Here is a 17,759-nt window from a genome sequence, read left to right on the forward strand (position 1 = left end):
TGGACATCATCTTCAATTGTCCCCATGTGGCTTTCCGCTCTGCATATTTTATTTGACTCCAACTGAGAGGTCCTCATGTGAAAATGTAAATTACCACGGATGCGATCAGAATTTGGCAAAAAATGGCTCAAGATTTGTCAAGATTTGCCAGTGATTTGCGAACATTTTAAGAGCTCCTAATCACTCCTACATCCTCGTTATTCTTTTGGAGAATGATGCAGCAGCTGTTTTGAGCTGACTTCCAATAATTCAGCGTATTTGCTTTCGGTTGCAGCCCTGCCATCGAGCGTTTGCCAAGGGGGAGCGAGCGATCAATCAATGGACCAGTTCAACACAGAAAAAGCGCCCCTGTCGAGCTCTCACATCTGAGGCAAATCCATATTTCATATTTCCTCCATTTTCATGCAGATGGAGGGGAGACGGGAGAGAGTAAGATGTCTCTGCTCTCCTGACATTGTTCCTCTCCCCCCCCTGACAGTTTGATGTGATTGCATTGTCAGCCTTCTGAGTCTGGTGGTGCTGTATTACTCCTGGTTTGAGGCTGGATGCGAGAAGGCTGGAGAAACAGTGTTCCTGGGCACAGACTTGGCATACATATTTCAGTAGTTCCAGACTACATATTTTAAAAGTTGCAAGCTCAGTGTCAACCCACAAGTGGATAGCCTAGTTTGGTGAATGGCTGGCTTACTGCATCACATTTTAACTGTCTTTTTGTTTTGCTTTTTTTTTTTACCTTTTTTGTAGGTGCAGGTCCATACATGCCAAAACATATGCACACACACACACACACACACACACACACACACACACACACACACACACACACACACACACACACACACACAGTATATGCTGATGCTGTAACATCAGTCTCCATCATCCTCAAAATACAAAGCAATATTGGGAATGTGCCAGAGGTCAAGTCCTCATCAAAGTCAATCTAATTTCCTGCAACTCAAGGGGGAAACTGACGAGTTGGCCCCCATGTTGCCGTGGCAGCCAACAGCCCCTCTCTGCATATGATCAGTCTGTTGCCATAGCAGCCCCGTGGAGCTTTCCTGCCAGTCAGTCTAGCAGAGAAGACGAGTGAACCAGTGGTGCCCCATCCAGAGAGGCCTGCGTGTCTTCATCTGTTGCCATGGCACCATAATAGCGTTCTGGATAGATTTGGCATGGCAGGGAGTCAGTTCCTTTATCTTCCAACGCATTATATCGAGCTGAGCTTGCCTGTGTTCGGCGCTCGCAACATGGTGAGCAGACAAAGGGAGCCGAAGGGGGAGAAGGTAGATGTCAAGATAGTGTATCTATATTGAGATCGAGAGCGGTGCTGCACTTAGATGTGCGGTCTGCTCATCGGGCACTAATTAGGAGGTACATAGAGACGGTGGATGTTAGAGAGACGTGCTTGACAAGGTAACCTGGAGTGGACTCTCCAGCTGACACATTTTGTGTTAGAATGAGTGGATGTGTGCACTCATATAGTGTTTTTGCAGTGATGATGTACTGAACCAATTCAAACGTGTGCAAGCAACAAAGAGGTCAGACAGGCAATTTCCAAGTTCCACTTCAAAGCGGCTACAATCAATATGTTTACAGTTTTCAGTGGAATTAATTTTTACAGGAGATGAGCACCAGTGGCCCGTATTTATTGTGTTCTGCGGATTATACAGATTAACTGGGGCTCCGTTTTTTTTTTTCATATGTAATTTTACAAAGCTTTGAGCAATGTAAAAGAAATTCTTATCCCCTCCATTGTGCTGGATTTGAGACAAATATCTCAAAAACATCAACAACAAAACTACCTGCGTTTGCAGTGTGAAAATGTGTCTTTTTACAGTTTCCATGGTGAAAATAAAAAGAAAGATGAGCCACAAAATGGAAATATTTTACAATTGTTCCTGCTGTTTTTCTCTTGGTAGGAGAGAAAATACTTCACTGCTTTGTGTTTGAATTAGTGGTGGACTAAGCATTCAAGGAACATTATATAACTCACCTTGAGATGAAGGGCGCTGTAGGAGTGTAGTTCTTCATCTCCTCACCTCATCAATTTGAAGTACATAGCCAGCCAAGAAGACCCTATGCAACCTCACAGAGGCTGTCCTTATACACAACACCGGTGACACTATCACATCATTCACCATTCTTCAGCTACACAACTAGTACAAATAGACAGGAATGTTGTTGTCAGCTGCCCATTCTGCTTGTTCTCTGCCACGGATCCAGAGCCAGACTGTGAGGACCGCCAGGATTCGCCTGTGGTGAGATGATGGCAGTGCTGGGACTACATCCATCACTCCCACCATTTGGTAACCTCACCATGAGGACAAAGAGGTTGAGCATGGTGACTCATGTTTGGCTCCCGTGACCCCTTCTCAGACCAACTGCTGCTGCTGCTGCTGTTCACCCTTTCAGAGGAGAAAGACAGTTCTATGCTGCTCTGTGGAACTAGGCAGCAGAGAGTTGTCGCAAGTCACAAGAGCTGCATCTTTGCATCCTCAAAGGACACGTCTTACTCCCTTGTTAAAGAATTTCTTCCTCCAGATTCTCCAATGGGAGATATTTGTTGGAGGTTCAGGTGTGGTAAGCAGGCCAATGCTCATTCTCCTGAGGCGCACCTGACCCTGGAGTGTGTGGTTGTATCATGGCAAGAACCTTCCTCTGTTAAGATTCCTGTCTCATCATGGCCTTTCTTAGTCTGACCTTTACCATCGTGTCAGTGTGTCAGAGCAGAAAACTCTTCTGTGTGTCACTGGCAAACTTGTTTTGTCTTTTAATTTGTAGGACTTGTTGCTTTTGATGGTAATGGGACATACAACATGGGCCTGCCCACAGATGACATATTGCACAGAAAGCAAAGTGTCTTCTGCTTTCTCTGAAAATGAGGCTCAAGAGAAGAGAAAAGCACGAGAGAAGAAAATGATCCAAGTTCTCTGTTTCAGCTCTAGCATGTATCCGCCCTGGGGGTGGTTCTTACCATATTCCGTCTCTATGCATTCCCTTACTGTCAGTCTGATCTCCATCGGCATCCACATCCATCCATCATTAGAACCTGCAGGGCTAAAACTGACATATCCTCCTATCAAATGTACGTGTCAGCAGTCTGTTCTTGTCATGTCAGGCTTTGGAGGGTGGCTGGGCCACTCTGTCTTGAAGCATTTCTCAGCTCCATGGTGGGAGCTGCCTTCAGGAGCTCCTCCCTCTGGAAGGAGCCATTTAATCTCTTCAGGTAAAACTGTCACCAGTGGATAAACTACAGCAGCAGAACTGATCTTATCCTTAAGCTAAAAACAAGTAGATTAAGCTATACTGCCAGCACTTATCACCAAGACTGGACAATTGAGTGGAAAATGTTTTTGCTGGTTTGACCGATTACAATACGAGTCACAAGATGCTGATGTCAGGCAGACAATTTGCTGTTAACAGCATGAACGGATTGATCCATCCAGCCTTGTGTCAAACGTACAGGCTTTTGGCTGTTGTGTAATGCCTTTTCTTGGCACACAGCAGGCCCCTCAGTAACAACAGTGCATTATGTGAACGCTCGCAGCTTTTTATAAACTTGCTTGTTAGCTGAGCGTGCTCCTTTATTAATGGACACGGGAACATGACGGTGACTTCATTTCAGTCACACCTCAGTTCAGTGGAGCATTGCTGAGATTAGCTGCAAAAGAGAACGGACTGGCTGCATAAATTTGCTGCTGAAAAATCTGCCGGATGTCAGTGATGCTATCAAATCTGGCCGAACAAATATACCTGAGGAACATTTCAGTCATCTTACAGTACCTGAAACAATTCACGCTGTTCTGGATTACTGAGTGTCTGAATATCCCCATGACACCATCAGTGCCATTGTGACAATCCTGCATAAAAAAACACTATATCAAAAACAAATTTAAACCCAGACATTTTTCTGACATTTTAGAGTTTTAGGGTTCAAATAAACAGCAACAACAACTATAATATAAAGCAGTGAGTAAAGAAAATGGAGATATAAGAAAACCAAAATGTTCAAACCACTGCAACCAATGGCTCATCTGTGGCAGCAGTAAGCAAGATGTGCAGGTCCCTTCCTGTTTATTGATTTTTATATACGGACCATCCATTGTTATAGTGAAGAGTTGACGACGCACAACAAGGACGGTATGTGCATTAACATAAAGCAAAGTCAGAGCATATAAGCAACTGCTAAGCTCTACCCTGTGTCGATAATGAAGTTAAAACAAAGGAGTCAATCACTCACTGTCCTGTCACACTCCACTGCTCTCAGTGTGTTTCAGAGACAGAGGAAAGTGATGAGTAGGCGCTCTCACTGGACAGTTTGGTCTTCGGCCAATGTACACCCTGCTTTGTTGTTGTGTTTCCCTCTGCTTTCCATTTTTCTGTCTCCCACTCATGTTCTCCCCAGCAGCAGAAGGTGATAACGGTGGAGCGTACAGTATGTCTGAGTGATTTTACACAACATGTTCTGCTGCCTGTTCTCATAATGTTAGGAAGTCTTTTTGGCAGCGCACAGTATTTACTATAATGCACTGTGATAAAATATGACCTTTTTGGCTTGGTTTCCAGGAAATATGATGATGAGGTTTTTCACAAAGGTCAGATATTTGGGTGTTGTTGTTGATTCTGGCCACAGCCATGTCACCAACATAACAAAAACACACGTTTATCATGTAAAATGAGTATCCAGTATGGCTGTGCTTCAGTAATGGTTTGCGCTAAACGCTAACATCAGCATGTTGAGGCTGATTTTGCTCTTATATGGTCCTCCTTTCAGTTACCAGATTGCATTAAAGTTGTTATGATCAATATTTTTATATTAACAATGGGTCAAATGACTATGAATGTTAAAAGGGGTGACTCACTGTAACAAAACATACAGAGAATTCATCACCTGACTCAGCTCCCCTCAGCTCTACAGAGCTTTTGTTTTGGTTTTACAGCCCAAAACTGTTTTTTTCTTCAGTCTGACTAATTTCATCAGCTCTGCTCCCAGATGCAGCAGTCATTTTTTATCAAAAGCTCTGATAAACACACTGGTTGTTACAGGCCAAGCAACAAACAGCAGACAGACACATTTAGGAACTAGCTGGTGAACATAGTGGTTTAGCAGCTAAAGAGCCAGATATTTCCCTCAGGAGATGGTGCACTGCAGACCAATAACAGAGCTAGAGGAAGAGTAAGTATTGAAACACCTCTCCAGACAAAAGTTAATTGTATGTATTTTCCGGATGTTTAAAAAATCTTTACTATAACATTTACCATACCAACTTTTTAAGGTGATATTTTTTTGTCAGTCAGGGTTAAAATTTGTTTAAAAGCAGACTGAAAACAGACTGAAAACATTCCAGTAGTGTTCTTTTTTTTCCCCCCGTGAAGCTTCTTGTATCTGCTGGAATAAAATGTCATCTGTAAGTTTTTCTTTTGTGCTCTTTGATCATGACTGTTCTTCTCTCTGCTTTGCTTTGTGTCTTATCCTGACCATTATTTTTCTTTTCATGTCACTTTTTAACACAGGAGAACAGTGACAGAACCAATTGTGTATGAGCGAGAACTATGACCCTTTTCTGAACCTCAGAGATATGAGGATAACATATAATCAATATTTAATAGATGACATTGCTGCCAGTGTGTTAAAGTGGGGTCTGAATCATATTCTCTGTGATCTCTTTGTTTTTATTCTATTATCCTTTCATGGTTTGTGGCGAAAAAGAGGAGGAGGTCAATGTACTTTATGTATTAATCAAAATAATTGGCAATCAAAATACACCCACAATAATATACTGTGACTCATTTCTAAGTGTTCAGTTAGCAGAAAGAAAATGAGTATCTCCTGAATACGCTGGGACAGTTGGGATTTTCAACTGTCCTTCCAGCAGCAAAGGTTAAATCGCCCAATAACACAAATGAGTCTGGGCTCCCGTGAAAGCTTAATTCACTGGGAAATGTTGATTAAAACATTAGCACATGAAAAGCTGAATGACCTCAAAGATGCTCCGGATAAAAGCAGTCAAAAGTGGTTGTGTTAGGTCGACCACCAAGATGAAACCCTTTTGATTGGAAATACGTTTTTCTAGCAGTTGCTACACAACTGGGAATGTTGTGATGGAGATAAGTGATTAATGTGCTAAATATATGCATTAAAAAAGAGTGTGCTGTAGGATGAAAAAGCAAATCAGCTCTGGAGAGAATCCGCATCGTCATATTTACAGCATATTTGATTCTCTGGGAGTTGAAATAACGTAATTAAGTCTCCCCTCCCTCCCAGCAGTTATACCTATCTATCATTTGCTGATGTTTTTGTGTCACTCACTCTGGTGAGACAATGGAGCCTTTTAACATGATTAACACGCTCATCCAAGGAATAAAACACTCACTTGGGTTTGGAGAGTTTGCTTGTTGGTCTCACCATCACACCATCTAGTTTCCAAAATTACCTTACACAGAGTTGAGGTAACACCATATGTGTCACACAACTGAAAATAGAAGTAGGAGTGGAGCTGTGACAAAAAGACAAACCGGCTACATTAGCCTAAAATCCACTTTTAGGATTGTGCTGAAATGATGAACGACTTCTTTTGCCATAGTCTACATGTTTTTAAGACTGTGCTCTTGTTTTTTTCTTTGGTTTTCAGACACGGTGTTCTGGTTTTCTTCCCAATTTATGGTGAGGGAACAGTGAATCATATTCATTTTTACATTCCTCCATTAATCAAGAAATACCTTGGCTACCAAAAAAAAAGAAAAATCAACCTTTTTGCTTCCTCTCTCTGCAGCCTTTGACTGTTCTGAGTAGCAGTGACGTAACTGAAGGTCATGGAGCCTCATGCAGCCAATGCCAAGACACCACATTCCTTCCACTTGGTTTACCTGCTCAGGTAATATTGTGTGACTGCTGCTGTATCCATGGCAATGAACACCTGCAGATGCCCTCGACCCGGGCTCCTCCGACGGGCTGATTAGCATGCATGGATGAGGCTGAGCTCTTCTCTGATTGGTTCTGTCGGCTCCTGGCATGGGCTCCGGCTTACCCCTGCAGAAGACCCAGCTGGCTGCATGCCCCCCCCCCCCCTTCCCGTCATGCTCACGCCTGCTGTATTCCACATGACTGGACTCGTCCTCCAGGACTTGGAGTCCATGCTCCTGTACAGTGAGTGCTGGAGCCAGAATGTCTCATGGCATCATATGTGGTGATAACAGTCTTTCTATGTATTTGCCTCAAAATTTTGATGATATAAAAAATGAGCATTATCAGCAGCAGAATCTCTAAATCTGCAACCAGCAGAAGTTTTTCTGGATATTTGACACTGCTATGAAAAACGGACATATTCTTATGTCATCATATTTCCTCTGGTCTCTCGGGGTGAGCTCTTTTCATCATTTCCCCTATCTGTTGCCGTTCTGCAAGTCACACCTTTTGAGGGGGCGACTTATGAACGCGTCAGCTGAAAAAATATGTGATGTACAACCCCGTCAGCCGTCACTTTTGCCCTCTGATTTGATTCTCCGCTGCCTCTGTCCCAGCCCTGCAGCCCAGATAAAAAGGAACCTCTTCTAAGGTGTTTCGCAAGGCATTATAAAACGGTTGCCATGGATACCCACTCTGAACAGGCTCCACATACAGGCAGCAGAGTAGGAAATGACAGATGCAATATTTCACATTTCAAAAATTCCCTTTTTCTCTTGTCAGCAGTGCAAAAGCTGATGGACCGTTGTGTTAATGATGCCAAAGATCGAGACCCTAAAATGGGTCTGTGAGGTTATTTGTTGTGGTTAGTCGAACTGCTTTTGAGGGGCTATTTGCTTCTTGCTCCACAGAGGTGGGTTGAATGGTATTTTCCGTCTCATTTGGTCTTTGTTGTTTCTCCCTGAAGAGATGACCTATATTATCTAGGATGGGAGATCAAAGAAGGCTTTCTCACTGTGATCCCATGAAGCTTGCATCTTACAAGCCTCGAGAATCAGCCCTTATTGCGCAACTGCCTCGCTGCACTGGAAAATGTGGCCATGAAGCTAAACAGTGGAAAAACTGCTTCTTTGTAGCTGCTCAGCCTTCAGGATTCATGATCCTGCAGTTTAGGAGGAGCAGAGCTTTTGATGTTGAGGATTGTAATTACTGTCTTTTCTAGAGATAATGCACACTCTGCTCAATGCTGTTTATTATCCACTTCATAAGCATATTCAGAGAAAGTGGTGCAAAAAGAAAGAACTAGTTTTTACATTTTGTTTGACTCAACTTTGGTACAACTTAAAAGAGTTGTCTGAGCTTCCTATCTGGGCCTACATGCCATTACAGGAAGATATTACGTCCATATTTTACCCATGAATTCCCATTAGTGTTACCAGCTGATGATATGTGAGCTAACGCTGGCCTCTATTTGTGTTCGGGCCCTTGGTAGCCTATTCATCAGCCATTTATACTGTGGTAATGAAACAAGGTCACCAAGTGGGAACTGGTTACCTGCTGGGAGCAAGTGTTCACCTGCTGCTCTCCACTCCCACCCTCCTCCACCTGCCCACACTCTCCTGATCCTTTCTCCTCGATAACCCAACTACCTGCTGCAACTCGGCGTCTCGTTCCATTTCCAGTGCTCCACATGATGTCAGAGACACATGGCTGCAGAACATAGAAATGGATGGACCAGAAATGCCCATATTTCTCCATGACCTGTATCAGTCGCTGTGCTGTCATGCATCTCATTAGCCACAACCAGAAACGGCAGATGGACCCTAATGGTCATTCATCAAAAGAAGGTCTTCTCCCTACAGTACCGAGCAGACAATGGTGCAGATGATGGTTACTGTGGGAAGTGTGGTGTGATTTATGAGGAGCTTCTCCTTTCCGATGTTTGAGTTTCCACTGTGCAAGATAATGAATATGTTGTAGCTTCAGTCTAAAACTGAAGGTCAACAGACTAAATTGATGTGCTTGGGTTTAACTAGTTACCTATGGTGAAGAAGAATACCTTGGGTTTTAAAAGCTAATGTGTCTCTTTGCTGCTGTTTGGTGCAGTGGCATCATCTGCAGTGATTTACACAAGGATGCTGGAACTTGAAAAAATCCTATTGAAACACTAAGAGCAACAATGAATTGATCCTGCTTTCAGGTATTGCCTATTTAGCTAAACTGTTAATCGCTTATTCCTCTCTTCACAGATCTAAATGGAAATCAGTGGAACTATTAAAAAATCCATTAAAGACACATGACTGAGTCGCACTATTGCACTGGGTGACATGTTTCTTTGCTACCATCAGCGTGGCCATTGTAATACATTTCGAGTCCGTTCTGCTGCTTTAAATACACACCGTAGTGTCCAAATGTGTATCAGTCCGCTGCATGTCTAAAAAAACAGGAGGCAGATTCTTCACTCCTCAACAACTCAGAGCAGTTGTTTTCACCATAATTGATGACTCCCAGAAATCTCTACAACGCTCTTAGCAACTGTGTCTTCATTTCTAAGGCCTCAGAAGGGAGCCCAGCTTTTATCTCTCCAACTGCGAAGCCCTCTGACTCCTGCAGCAACTGAGTCAGTAATGATGACAACGTTTCCTGGAGGGAGCTGATCTCTCACTGAGCCCATATTCCAAGTTTCCACATTCTCAATTAGCCGGTACAGCCCAAGCTTAAGAAATGAAATGAACCCCCTGCAGCTCCTGATGCTGCTTCACATAGATCTTGTAGCTGTTAGCCAGCATATTACTGAAAGAAAAAATGTGAAAAAAAAAAGTGAAGGAAGCTGGAGGGCAAAGCGAAATGCCAAGAGTGTCTTCTTCTTTCCTGTGGCTGTGCAGATAGAGTAACAAAGATTTCAGAAGGAGATCCACTGGAACTATTTTTGACACTACAGTACATGTGAGCCCTACCGTGGTGCACGGTCGACTGGGATGCCTGGATGTGTGAGGGATGATCTATTTTTTGATAAGCATCAGAAAATGGTATAGGAGCAGATCTGATGCGGCTTGAATAGAACTGTGTATAGGAGACACATAATTCACAGCGGACAGGATGGGAGAGGGCTGTCTTAAATAACTGTGACAGACATGATACGATCACTAAGGAATAAACTGAATTATTGAATTACTGCTGCAGAATAGATGGGAATGCAACTCCCAAAGAAGAAACCTCTGGTAATAGGAGAGTGCGACATAACGAAAGCACAGTCTATCTAGTCTTTCTTCCTCTGTCTTTCATTCTCCTCTTTTCTCTTTTTGATTTTCCCTTTTTTCTTTCTTTGCGACAGCAAATACCCACTGAACCCCTAATTCATCAGCATGCTCTAGGTGAGTGTAATTACCTCGAGATGTCTTGATAAGAAATGATTAAGTATGCGAGGTAAAGTCATTAGGGCAAGACAGAAAGTCTATCAATGAAATAATGTACATTTTTTGCAGCTTCTGCAAGCGTCTGCAGTCTACTCTGTCACCTGTAGGTCATGGTAACTGTACTTCCCATAACTGTTAGAAAACCAATAGAGAAGAAAGCCAATAACCTGTATATTTCTCTTTAGCCCTACATTGTGTAAAGACTAATGAATTTGTGTTTCCTCTCCTTTTTAATATGCTTAATTAATTAAGCAGAACAGGTGCTGGCAAGCCTTTGGCACAGAGCGCATTAGCCACTGTCAACAAAGTTCCATTTGAGGGAGCTCACAGTGAATCCCAGGCCTCATTTCATGGGTAGAAAAGTGAAACCAGACTTTGTTTGAAATGCAGAGAAAGTAGGACATGTGTCAGCGTACATTTGTTGTAAATCTGAGAGGGTGTTCTCAAACCGATTGCTGATTGGAATCAAGAGCTGTTGAAGGGGGTTGAATCTCTTGAATGAGAGATAGTACTCGAGGAATGATGTGCAGATGATGATGTGAGTAACAGCGTTGGCTGGTGCGGTTTGATTGGATTCGGCTGCTAAACCTGAAGAGTTCATTTCCACATTAATATTTAGGAAGCTTTAAAAAATACAGTATATATCACATTTTTGGAGCTGAGCTGCTTAAAATAAGTGAGATAGGGGTACAGGAACACTTGGACAGGCTGGTGAAGCTTCCACCTGTGCCTCTCCAGGAATGACAGCAACACATTAGGCCTGTATTCAAGTTAAGTATTAGCATGAAATTCGTATCATTTCTACAGACTGTTAGAATGCATTTTATTCTGTGATTTTGTAATAACAGTAACAGAGTTAAGACGTTGTAAACCTCTGTCAGAAGCTCAGAAACATCTGTTGTGTATCACTGTATCTTCCTATACTGCACAAGCTTACAGAGCTATACTGAAATCTGCTCCAGACCTCCAGACCTCCACAGCACTGGTTAAACACCAGGGATTAAAGACAGCTCTTTAAAACCCCCTGGATTATTTCCCATGTCCGTGTATACTTTGAATCTGACTGCGGCATGCACACTGGGGTTTTCTCTGTTCTCTCCACTAATTTATGCCATAAACAAAACACATTTCTGGGTCATAAATTCGCAGTAAACTCTCTGGAGCATGAGCTCCAAGCTTTGTTATTCACGCTCCTCCCTGCCCAGCGTATAGCTGCTGCCTCTGTCTCCAGTCTCACATCACTGAAACACATCTGGACTCTGTCATATTTCATTTTGTTAAACGTGGGGGAAGCCGCATACCAGCAATTAAAATAAGGTAACCCAAGGGGAAAAAGTAAGGACAGGAAGAGACATGATGCAAGACATGATGAATCTGGTACATTTAAATTTGCCTTTCTCTCACTTCACCTACACTATGTGCAGTTTGAAACCCATAACATAGCAATTTTCTTTCATGCATTGTATTTCTTTTAACTATTTATCACTGGCATGCATATGTAAATAAGTAGCTCGTGCATGCCATTTGTTATTGTCAGCGTGAATATTCCCAGGCCATTGTGAAAAAAACATAGACGATATAGCAAAAACGCAAATGGCATGATTCTTTAAAATAAACAGTCAAGTGTAATTCAGCACAGTTACTGATTTTTGTGTCCACACAGGAAAGAAAAAAACATCTGGAAGTGCTCGGAGTGTACCATGCAGCATGATGAATGTCCTGAGCAGCTCTCGTTTTTCACGTTGCCCAATAATCAGCACCAATGGAAATGCGGTTGGCCCGCCCCTGCCGGTCTATTGTGAATCCGCGTTCAACTGGAAACCACTCTTCCAGCCTTGGCACCCAAGTGGCGCACCACGGCATGCAGAGCTGAACGAGGAGTGCGCCTTTGAAGATGCTTGATTGTCAAGCCACAATTTCTGGTAAGAGACGCGCTGTTTTATGATTTTAATCATTTAATTTATTTATTTATTTTTCACCATCAGTTCATCATCCTGCGCCTTTACCGCCAGCTGAACATCCGAGCTTCTTTGGCGTTTAGTAGTCGCATCTGAATCCTCGCACACTCAAAAAAAAACAGGCTGGTGTCGAAGTAAAATGAGGTTTGAGAAGTCTTTCAGATTGGTTTAGTCGGAGAGCGTTTTTTTTTAATCTCGAATAAATCGACGGACAAGAGTTTTGATGTGAGGGAGGCGTTGGACTTGAGGCAATACGCTCTCCAGTCCGTTTACTTTTACCTGTGAGATTAAAATTTATGATTTTGTGGCGATTTGATGGAGATATTTCGGTTTGTCTAATACATCGTGCGTCCTATCTATCCATTCATGAGGGACACAAAGTAAAAGAAGGGCAGTGGAAAGCGGAAAATGTCAATATTTTAAACGCAGCTCTATTTTATCCTGTTAAACTTTTTATGGCTGCGATGTTGTTATTAGATACTCTTCACTAATAAGTTAGCCGTGCATATCAGTCGAGACCGGCGTTATTGGTTTATACCGCGGTATAATAATCACCACACAGCTCTGAGTTGTAGTGTTAGTAATGAAAGCATGGGCTTCGTCAGGCCGTGGAAGAGGTGTGGATGTTTGTCATCTGTCTGCACCTCGTGAGCCCAGAAAAATACTGTGTTTGGCTTTGTCTTAGAGCCGAAGTGCGTCGCTGTGGCTCTGGACATTTTCAGGGCACCTCCAGCTCCACAGCCGCTCGTACTGGCTTCACGGGCAGAAGTGAAACAGATGCTGCCGTAATGTCAACAGTCGATTATTCATGCAACACTGCGCGAAAAATGTGCGCCCCCGCAGCTGGGACGGACTGAGCGTTAAAAACCACCCTCCTCTCCATCCTCTGCCAGACGTAGCGGCTTTTTGGTGACGAACCGAGGAGCTGGCAGCTTCCTGTTCAGCACCGCAGACAGAGACACAACCCGACGTGTCCACACCCACTTCTGGTCCACGTTACCGCTGCCCTTCTCTCCCCAAACACAGAGAGGAGAGAGGTCCGCCTACGCTTATCAGTTTTAGTGCAGGTTGACTTGTTCTCATCCGGGAGGCATTTGAGTGGTTATTGGATGTGATATACAGAGACCGTCGCTATAAACAGCAGCTGAGTACCGGTGTGCTGTTTGCTGAAGCTCAGGTGCAGAGCTCTGTGTTCTATACTTTTCCGTGGGAACTGCTTGTAATAACTTGGATCATAATGGGATTTCGAGGGCCTTCATCATCGTTATTTTGACTGTTGAGGCTGGGAGAGCAAACACCCAGAGCAACCTTTGAAAATGTCTTATTAATTGCTGCTCTGAAAGGAATTTGTGGAATAAGTTATTCATGAACCTAAGCCCTAAGTCATACACAATTAGGCGAGATTAGTCAAACTAAATATCTAGCCCACAGCACAATCAAGCTAGAGTCTGTCTAATTAATCAGCCTTATCCTCTGATTATTATGCTCCACATGTGGTTGAAACTCATCAGCAGATGCCTGTAATCATGATAAGTGTTGGTGGCTCCATTGCCCTTTGGACCACAGCTTCTGCTATCACGCAGCAGCGACTGGTCTGTGCTGCATGGTCAGAAAACTGAAAACAAATGCAAACACCTTCTGCGGCAGAAGACCTTGTCGGTGTGTAAACAAATGGCTAATAGCTCATATTCGCCTTTGTGATGTGCTGTATGTGAAGGATGCTGTCATGGTGAAGCACTGCTGCGTTGGCTGATGGTGAAATGGATTTGGGTGGAAAGCAGGATGGAGAGTGTTGGTAGGAGAGGTTGGTGGGAGACAGGAGAGGCAGGAAGAGAAAGAGAGTAAGGAAGCAAGGGTGAGGTGGAGAGAACATGCCTGCTGGCCTCCTGTCTGGACACATTATGTTTTTATGGGCTGATATCGCACCGGCACAGCTGAATATAGATAAATAGCACTCCTTGTTCTCTGCTGTCAACTTGGGTATTTGTGGGTTTAGTGTCCATCTGATGACTAATATTTCATCTGCCTTCAGCTGGATTTGTGCAAAGGAGCAGAGTTTGCTGTACCTGCTGGATAATCTCGGATACAGGGTTGGATTAACCAACTATGGATCCTGTGGCAAAAATGAGCCATGGGCCCAAGCCCCCACCTCCCCTTTTCCTCCCAAGTCTTTTTACCTCAGAAGCCAACCAATATTCCTACGCTGGAATATTAAAACCCCTGAAAAACGTGGCTTCAAATCTTAAGTATGTCTCTATAACATCAAATATTCATGACTAAAAAAAGCAACATCAAAGTTAAAAAAAAACAAACATCTTTTGCTATTTTTTATTTAACACTCAAAAACTGCTTCATCAGGACTGTGTGGGTGTGGCTTGATCTGATTTGACTGACATTGAACAACCCGTCAACTATAATGTAATTCTGTTTAAAAGCCCAGAAGTATGTGACTTATTTTTCTGAGTCCTGACCACAGAACACAGAGAATTAAAGAAATACAGAAATCTCCCATGTGACATAACCAAAACTGTTCTAACTTTAACAGAAACGTGTTTTCATGTTGGGCTCTAGCACTCATAGTAAGAAGTTGATTGAAAAAATAGGTTTTTGGGGACCTTTAAAGGTGTAACAACTTGATGTGTAAACCTTAAAATCCTTAACATTTCAGTTTATACTGTGTTTTATTGGTGCATATCACCAAACAAATTTGTAAATAATCATAAAGTACTTGTCACAGAGTGAACCTGTGGCCTTCGTGGTCCCGAAGGGTTAGTTGCCAGCTTTGCCAGGTCGGTAATCCAGCCTTGTATGTATAATAAATCCGGATTACATATATAATCTCTTAGTGAAATGAACATATTTACTCTGAGGCTGTTTCTATATACCTAAACATTCTGCTGATCATGTATATGATTAAACTAATGCACTGTCTTTTCCGATTTGTGCCATTCCAGGTTGAGTGACAAGTCTGCTGTCCCATCGCCACCATGATAGCCACAGGTGGCCTGCTGCGCATGAACAGGCGCCAGGATTCCCTCCGCTCTAAAAACCGGGCGGAAAACAAAAGGAAGCGGAAATCCAGAAAAAAGAAAAAGAATGATGTGGTGGTGGTGAAGGGGAAGCTCAATCTGTGCTCTCCAGCCGGCTTGGTGGCTGCTGTTGGAGTTATAGTTCTCATGGTGGGGATTTCTATGGCTGTACTGGGCTACTGGCCCAGCCAGAACCAGCACGAGTACCAGGAGCGCCGCAGAACTGGAGCATACCACTCCAACAGGGTGAGCTACTCCAAAAGTCCACCTGTTTCCTCAAACTTGACCCACGATAAGCCTCCCTCCGACCACACAAATTTATTCAACCAGAGCCATGCTAACAGCAGCACCGCCAACCGCTCCCCTCACTGTGGCTTCCTCTGTGACTTCCTGGATAATTACCTGTACTCAGACAATCTGAAAGTCTTCGGACCGCTGGTGATGGGAATTGGTATTTTCCTCTTCATCTGCGCCAATGCAGTCCTCCATGAAAACCGAGACAAGAAAACCAAAATCATCAACCTGAGGGATATCTACTCCACAGTGATAGATCTACACAGCATACGGTCGAAGGAATACTCACCTCTCAACGGTTTGGTGAACTACACTCAGTCGAGGAGTGCTGAGGGCCCGTCGGGCTCCTTCCCTGCAAGTGGGATGCTCACTCGTAGCTCCTGGCCCTCCACTGGACTTGGTTTCCAGGGTGAGTTAGGCGGTGATGAGGTGTTTAGACACCCATCTTTATCCAGCAGGCCTCGTAGCTGGTCCAGAGATGTCCAGACCTTCACAGACACTGTCTACAGCATCTACAAAGACTACAGCAATAGCAGCAAGCAGGCGCCACAGCCCCGACAGTGGGAGACCACCTCCATCGTCACCTCCTCTGTGAATGCTTTCACCCTCCCTGTGATCAAACTGAACAACTGTGAGGTGGAGGAGTCGGAGAGAGCGGAGGCAGAGGGGCACTCAGGGGAGGGGGTCGTTATTGAGGCTGCTGCTGAAAACATTAGCGAGGAAGGACAGGCCATCAGCAGCCAGACTGACGAGACTGACACCAAGGAGAAGGACGCCTCGACTACAGACGCCCCCCAACCCCATCAGAGCCATGAGGACATATCCACAGACACAGCTGACCAACAGGGAGTGCCGCAGGCTCAGCCTCAACCACAGTGGACCCAGCTGTTTCCTCCATCACCTGTTGCCAGGGCGATGGGGTCACGGCTGTCGCTCAACTCCCTCACGGATCAGCCCAGGTCTGCACGACGCTGCAGCCTGTCTGTGTCTGTGTGTAGTCAAGGCGACAGAGCCAGGCGCTTCAGCTGCCCTCGTCTGGAGCGCTCCAACAGTAAGGGCTACATCAAACTGACTGATCTGGGGGGCGAGTCCTTCGAAGCCCCTGACACAGACACTTCTTTAGTGGCCACCGAACAGGACGTAGCAACAGACGCAGCAACATCAGCGGAGGAAGAAGCTCAGGGAGGGGACGACCTGGTGACACCCAGCACCTCTGCAGACTACTAGGCTTTCTTTTGTTTTGTTTTGCTGATGAGCCTCTTAAAACTCTTTGATGTCTTGTTCTTTGCTTCGTACTTTCTTCTCCGATTGCTGATGTGAAGTTGGCCATTACAGAAGAAAGGAAATGTGGAGAGGAAGCAGCTAAGGACTATTGAAACATAGCCATGAACACTCAAGAGCAAGGCTCTTTATAAATACCACATCCACAGCTCAATATTCAGATGTAATTTTTCTATTTTTTCCAATGTAGCAAGAGCAATACTAAAGACTTGTACAAAGATTTAGTAAAGGTTTGTAAAAAAAAAAAAAAAAAGAGAAAAGAAAAGAAAATCTGATTGGACGAGTTTTAACTTTTCTTTTGTATAACAGTAGGGCAAACATTGTAGCTTGTAGAAATGCCAAAACTGTCACTGAGAACTACTGTTCTAAATGTTGTACTGTAGCATCAATACATGCCACAGAAAACTAAATAGTCTAGATTTATTTCTCTACATTGTTCTGTGAATACCACGTGAATAGGTGAACTTAATTGAATCTCAGGTAGACGTTTGGTTTAGGATCGGGACCTTGAGGACAAGGTCTTCCCTATGTGCACACTTGTTTATATGAAGCATTCATGGTTGAATAAACTTGACTGTAACACCTCCTGTCGGGTCTAATAGGTGTCAGTGTGTGATATTAGATTAGACGCAGCGACTGCAAAATAGTTTGTTTGCTCCAGATTGTTTAAGCCTGCTTTTAAGAAAAATTATAAAAGAAGAAAGTCTGAAACAAGTTGGACTATGCTTCATTAAACGTGTAGAAAACCAACAGATATAGATTTTGTTTTCTTGCACTTTAGCTGCTCTTCTCATTACAGGAAAGGCTGCAGTGGTATTGATGTTACATTATCTGTGCTAAATGACCTGAGTCCAGAAACCTATAAGTGACCTTTGCA

At 43.6% G+C, this 17,759-nt stretch overlaps 1 protein-coding gene across 1 annotated transcript; it reads left to right on the top strand.

The window, feature by feature from the left end:
* Positions 1-15,265: 15,265 nt before the first annotated feature.
* On the top strand, positions 15,266-17,233 carry LOC121193354 (transmembrane protein 200A). The gene has a single exon (XM_041055594.1). It carries the CDS (start codon positions 15,266-15,268, stop codon positions 16,826-16,828), a length of 1,563 nt encoding a protein of 520 aa, XP_040911528.1. The 3' UTR covers positions 16,829-17,233.
* The last annotated feature ends 526 nt before the right edge of the window (positions 17,234-17,759 follow it).

Source organism: Toxotes jaculatrix, chromosome 14, assembly GCF_017976425.1.
Source record: "Toxotes jaculatrix isolate fToxJac2 chromosome 14, fToxJac2.pri, whole genome shotgun sequence".
NCBI lineage: Eukaryota > Metazoa > Chordata > Actinopteri > Toxotidae > Toxotes > Toxotes jaculatrix.